This window comes from Rhamphochromis sp. 'chilingali' (genome assembly GCF_963969265.1).
Source record: "Rhamphochromis sp. 'chilingali' genome assembly, chromosome: 5".
Taxonomy (NCBI): Eukaryota; Metazoa; Chordata; class Actinopteri; order Cichliformes; family Cichlidae; genus Rhamphochromis; species Rhamphochromis sp. 'chilingali'.
In genome coordinates, this window is record NC_137932.1 from 19,764,470 (window position 1) to 19,770,447 (window position 5,978).

The 5,978-nt window shown below is 39.2% G+C and overlaps 1 protein-coding gene across 1 annotated transcript; it reads right to left on the minus strand.

Annotated features, from left to right (window-relative positions):
* On the minus strand, positions 1-4,253 carry arv1 (ARV1 homolog, fatty acid homeostasis modulator). Its single transcript, XM_080882199.1, has 5 exons — positions 4,119-4,253; positions 3,608-3,727; positions 2,533-2,686; positions 1,776-2,000; positions 1-1,317 (listed from the first exon to the last, which is right to left on the minus strand). The coding sequence occupies exons 1-5, from the start codon at positions 4,212-4,214 to the stop codon at positions 1,193-1,195; spliced, it is 720 nt and encodes a 239-aa protein (XP_080738325.1). The 5' UTR covers positions 4,215-4,253; the 3' UTR covers positions 1-1,192.
* Positions 4,254-5,978: the final 1,725 nt, after the last annotated feature.

Sequence of the window (5,978 nt, forward strand, 5' to 3'; positions counted from 1 at the left end):
TCTCATTTCAGAGTTTGTTTTATTGATTTAACAACAGAACACACAGAATGTGTCTGGAATGTGTCTGTGTTTATTTCCAGACACATTCCAGCGACAGTAGGCGGAGGTTTTGTGGAGCGTTCCAACTGCAGCTGGTCGACATGTTTTTATCATCATTTCACATCACACGTGTGATAGCAGCGATCTCCTGCAGCTTGATCTCTGAGGATTTCACATTCTGTGCGTTGAAGCCACATGATTCAAACATCGTGCATTTAAATTTAATGACACATATTTTAAAATGCAATTTCACCGGCTCTGTCCTCACAAAAGTGTAAGATTCGCTTCTAGTATTGTTTCTAAATGATTACTTGGGGACATTGGAGTGTTGATCAGATCACTCACATCATAGTAGGCTCTGAACACATGAAAGACATTTTCAATATTGTTATTTAAAAAACACCATTAAAAATCTTTGCTATACTAGTCAATTATGACAAAAATCCCAATAATGTCATCAAAACAAAATACTGGATCTTGGTTGGAACTACATGAGCAGTTCTCTCATCAGCAACGCTGCAATAAATACCTGCAAAGTCACCCTGTTCCTGTACACTCCCATATGTGTGTTTAGGTTAATTTTGGCAAACAGTTCACCAATTAGCTCAGGAATGTGAGGACTGCTGCGTGCCCAAACTGAGAAGTAGCTGTTGTCAAATTACAACCTCGGGGTCTGTGTTTGTGTCATTCCTCAAGAGTGGCTCAGGAACTGGAGCATGTTTAACAGGAGCTTGGATCAGGAGATGTCTGAGTGACATTCGTCTCCCTCTGTGACTTTTTTTGCACAACGTACCCCAGGTTATCCATATTAAAACCAAATGAAAACATTTCTCCTGTATGAAAATGTCTCTTTGCCTCTACGGAGAGCACAAATTCTCAGTCTGTCATGTTGTATCACATAAACTCAACACGGATCTGGCCTTTTTTTGACATGCAGTGTCAGTCAGGTTTCTAGCACACAGGAGGAGATGTGTTTCATACCTTTAAATAAACACAAAACACATGGCTGGCATTACTAGCCAGCAAAAGCAAAACAGTTGAAAGGAACTTGAAGAATTCAGCTTTGAACATTTCCCCTCTTAAATCCCATGTGTAGAAAGTCCATGATGTTGGTCACTCATTCCTCCCTGAGACAGGTGACACTTCCATCTCATTAAAATGTCAACATGTCCTGGATGCTCCACGAAAGCTTCTTACAAGCCTGAGCCACGCAGGTCTCCGACAGCAGGCCAACACAAACGGCCATCAGCGACAGACGTCTCCTGCTGTTCAGGATCACTGGAGAGGAGATCAAATTATTAATGCACACCCTTTTTACATGCTTGCTGTGTTATTGGAGTAATCTGGAGTAACACAGAGAATGTGCAAACCAAAATAGTGTGAACTTAAATGGTGAGAAGCTGAGAAGGCACCTGTTATGTAAAGAAAGGAAAAACGGCCACACAAGCTGGACGTGATGCGAAATTAAGCAGTAAGAAAGGTGAATTCGATACTTTGTTCACTGCTCAGAGGCTCGCCGCCAAACACGCAGATTTTTGTTTCCACAGATGCTGAAGAAATAATGACATGAAAACCAGAAACATGGACCTAAACCTTTGTGTTATATAATACGTTTATCTTCAAGTGCTGGGTCCTCTGAAATCAGGATCACAGCAGCAGGGAGTAAGCTGCCAACTGCTGATGCAGAAGCAAAGAGGGCAGAAGCAAAGCTATTTGATCAGCAGTGGATCTCTTACCTCTGATCGCCTGTGAATTTGAGGTGAGCACAAATAGTTTGATGAGGCCCAGGCAGAGCGGGGAGTAATCGTGCTCCCAGATGACAGCGGGGATGAGGAGGACTTTGCCGTAGCACGATAACAGCAGGGCTCTGAGGAGCAGGCAGAGCTCCATGGTCTCACCCTGCAGGCAGCAGACCACCACCCAAAGGAAACACAGCACTCCGCCACAGAACGCTGACAGCTCTGAAGGTCCAACAGAGACACATATATAAGCCAGATCATGTAGCTTATATACTGAAGATACATGAAACAGGAGTCAGTATGAGAAGATGGAACCTGGGTACTCAGGTCAGCCACAATCAATTGGGACAAGTAGGTTACCCATGTGACACAAAAATATTTTCCAGTAAATAATATAATTTTATATGAATTAATGCTGATGACACTAAGTTGGTGTCAGTGATGAATTTCACACAGCTTTTGGTTGTAATCATAGATGTGTATCCTCATATCTGGAAGTTTTCCATATAACATTAAGTGCTTATAAGCTTATAAAAGTCAAAGAATAATTCTCTTTGCAGTTTTGGAAAATAATAGGCAATCTAAAGATGTCATATCGGGCTCTGTGACATTATGACGACTATTATTATTTAAGTAATAATTTAATACTTTACTCAACTTCCAGACACCGTTAACCCTCACGTGCTCCTATTTCATTGATGTTTCCTTTGCTCTGTGATAACACACTGATAGAAACTGTGTCTTATCATCTTACCAAGAGCAGCCAATCCAAACATGCCGTAGAATTCCCATTCCTTTGTGTATCTGATTATATCAGCAGGGTCACTGCTCTGCTCGGAGCCATGGAGCATGGACCACCTGAGGTAGGCTTCACACAGCAGGGAAAACACACACAGCTTCCAGTGGATCTGCAGAGGTAAAGATTAACATGTAGAAACACGTGCATGCTGGTCAGAAGTCATGATAGCACCTGCACAAACGAATACGTGTAAGCCAGGACACACAAAGCACAAATCTTTAAAGTTATCACTCGTGCAATAAAGATAAAGGTGTCATTTCATCTGAAACTATCACATTTTAAGAATTTTTTTTTGCTCAACCATCTCTTGATTTGCCTAGAATTGTTTTTAAATGTGTATGTGTGTGTGTGTATGTGCAGTTCCTTTTTTACAGGCCCGTTCACCTACTTTTAAGCCTTTTCCCCCACCTTGTAATCTAAGGCAATACTTGAACATGTATATCCATTAGACTATTAAAGATACAAGTCACTGGTCTCTCTTACCATCAAAATGAATCAGGATCTGTAATTTAGGACAAATACCTAAAAAGCCAGACTATTAACTAGTTAAAATGTGAAAACAAACAAAAAATAAATAAAACGGAAGCCTTCCATTAAAGTTCCACATTTGAACAAACACTAATAAAAAAACTTCAAACTACAAAAGACAGCAAGTGATAATTTATTAGACTCTTCTAAGTCTTGAAATGGTAGATACAGCAGGTCTTGACAATGAAAAATCTGAGGTATTGTGAAATTAAATTATATACCATAAAGAAATTGTCACTACTTGTTTTTTGCAATGTGAAGGGTTTTTTTTTTTACCTGTAAAATGAAAATGCTTGATTTTTTTTCAATTATTAACCAACATTGAGACATTTTAATGTGTCTGTAATCTGTTTGTTTGTGGTAAGAGAGGCCACTGAATAATATTTTATATATGAAGCTAAAGTTTCCCAAACTTTAGATCATAAAGTTAATATGCAGATTAAAGATGGTCAACCAGAAGGTCCATATTGTTTTGCGATGGAATGACCCATAATTTGCTTACATTTAGTCTTGTGTTGAACAAAATGTGCCTGAAAGCCTGTGTCTTGCACAAAATGGCATCGATGAGGATGATGACTGGGTCATATTCAATGTACTTGTCCACTGGCTTCTGGCAGGACTCCTGGAGAAACACACACGCAGAGTTTATGTCAAAGCCCTGCTATAATGTCTCTCTTTATATCACCTCCCAGATCTACTTTAAGAAGCACGCAGTCCATGTTTAGAAGCTGGCTCCAACTAAGGCGTGATGGTGATCGCTGTAATTAACATCTAAGACACGAAGTCCAAAGTTTGCTTGTTTACTTGCTATTCAGTAAAAAGGCCAGAGATCAGTGCACCTGAGAGCAAGACCTCAAAAAGAAAAAAGCAGTCACCATTTCGCTCATAAACCATTTAGCAGACAAGTTATTTCACTACAAATGTGTCTAGTTGCAACAGGAAAAGGTAGGAAGCTGTATGATATCTGGTAGGTAGCATCCTCATCGCACAAACGGTGTGACTTTCCAACGCACACATATTGTTATCTTCAGGATCCCGTTGCTGTAATCCCTGTGGAGTTCCGCTGCTTTTTCGTTACATTCAATACATCTAAAATCATCTTTTCCCATCTTTCATCTCTACACAGCTACGAGTAGCATGCTAGTACCCGGAAGTAAACCGGTAATAATAATGATTCTCAATATTTCAGTGGAACTCCTTCAAAATAAAAGTATGTCTTTGCCAGGTTCTGAAGGAGTGTCAAACGCCACTGAAATACTGCTAAATGACCTTGCAAAAACAGGAAAGAAAAATAGGAATTGTGAACAAGTAAACCTGATAATAAAAAAGCATCAATGGACACAAACCTATTAATATTATTTGATAGATTGGTAAAATATATTTGATTAAGATGTCTCGAGATAAATAAGTGTGGTTTTAACAATGTATGTTTTTTCACATTTACTCCGTATGCTGTCTTTACATGAGCATTGCAGTTTGAGATCACAGTGGAAAGGCTCAAAACCTTCAAAGATTGTCAAACTTAAAAGAAGACCATTGTTTATGATTCAAACAACTTTTCTAGATTTAAAAATAATTACATTTCCCCCTGTTTAGTAATGCTGGATAAACATGAAAAGTTAGTATTGCATCAACTGAACTCTAGCTGTCTTCAACACTTTGCATCCAACTCATTTGGTGCCCCAATCTATATATACGACACTGCTTTTCCAAGTTAAAGTGCAGCTGACAGTGTGTGTTGGAGTGAACCTGTTTTCACGCATGCAATATATGTTTGTTTTTGTGTTTTCTGTTTTACAGAATATGATTTTACTCTGTCCAGAGGTTGAATGTATATGGGTATATTCACTGCAGATACTTTTAAAAGAATATACAAAGAATTTAAGCTCTTTTCTCAATATTTTATGTTGATCAAGCATTTTATGTGGATGTGGACAGGACTAAAAATTAATACATCAGCTGGACAGCTCAGACTAAGCAGTTTGGAGAAAGATTTAGAGAGGCAAGGCACAGCTTGGACTAGACAGGAGAAGAAAAAGCTGTTTTCTCAACATAACTGACCAAATGTAAAATTAGCTCTACCAACCCTCTACCCCTATTTAAGTACTTAAATGCACTACTACTGTGCAGCTGCCCTATGAATAGCTTTTATTCTGATTTGTTTCATTGCACTTTGAGACAGAAGAGAACATTATACTATTGCCTACGATGTCAGAATTGGTTTATGAAGACAGACTGCATACTCATACTGTTGCGAGTTGCGACTAACCTCAAACCACAGATTCAGCCCATCACAATGTCATACGATTACCAGTTATTGCATAAAGCTGTGGATCATGTGAAAAGACTGACGTCTTCATTTCATGCGACATTGCTGTCTGAAATAGTAGAAGTTGAGAGCTATATACGTGACACTAGACCACAAGGGAGTCTGATGGGGTGTAAATTCCTCATACAAGCTAAACTGGATTGGGAAGACAGGATTCCACCCTTTACAAAGGCATGGCATGCAGGTCAACTGGTCAAGAAGTGGAGTACATACATAATTTAAAATTTTAAAAAACAAATTTAGAAAAATGTAAAAAAAAATAATTCGCATTGTCTAACCTTAAACATTTATAAGTTTATAAGTTTATAAGTCTCCTTTTGATGAACAAATTATCCTAGAAAATTGCCTATACTTTTATATTGAATCTCATAACGGAAAACCGTGATTTCTGGCTTGACGCTCGCGGAACCGGTTTGACAGCCGCGGAGGGTGTTGGGAAATGTGGTTTAATAGCTCCCTCCGTTTTGCGGGCTTCTTGTTCGCGTCCCGCAGATTCGCGCGTGAGGGGGGCGTGCCCGTTTGGGTCGAACTGCGGCAGCTTCCG

What these genes read in the sequence shown, in the direction of transcription:
- arv1 (XM_080882199.1), bottom strand. Translation starts at nt 4,214, where the DNA reads ATGGGAAAAGATGATTTTAGATGTATTGAATGTAACGAAAAAGCAGCG. An exon ending in GTTTGGATTGGCTGCTCTTG is followed by an intron (nt 2,001 to 2,532) that starts GTAAGATGATAA and finishes TTGGACCTTCAG; the next exon opens with AGCTGTCAGCGTTCTGTGGC. An exon ending in AAATTCACAGGCGATCAGAG is followed by an intron (nt 1,318 to 1,775) that starts GTAAGAGATCCA and finishes TCTCCTCTCCAG; the next exon opens with TGATCCTGAACAGCAGGAGA.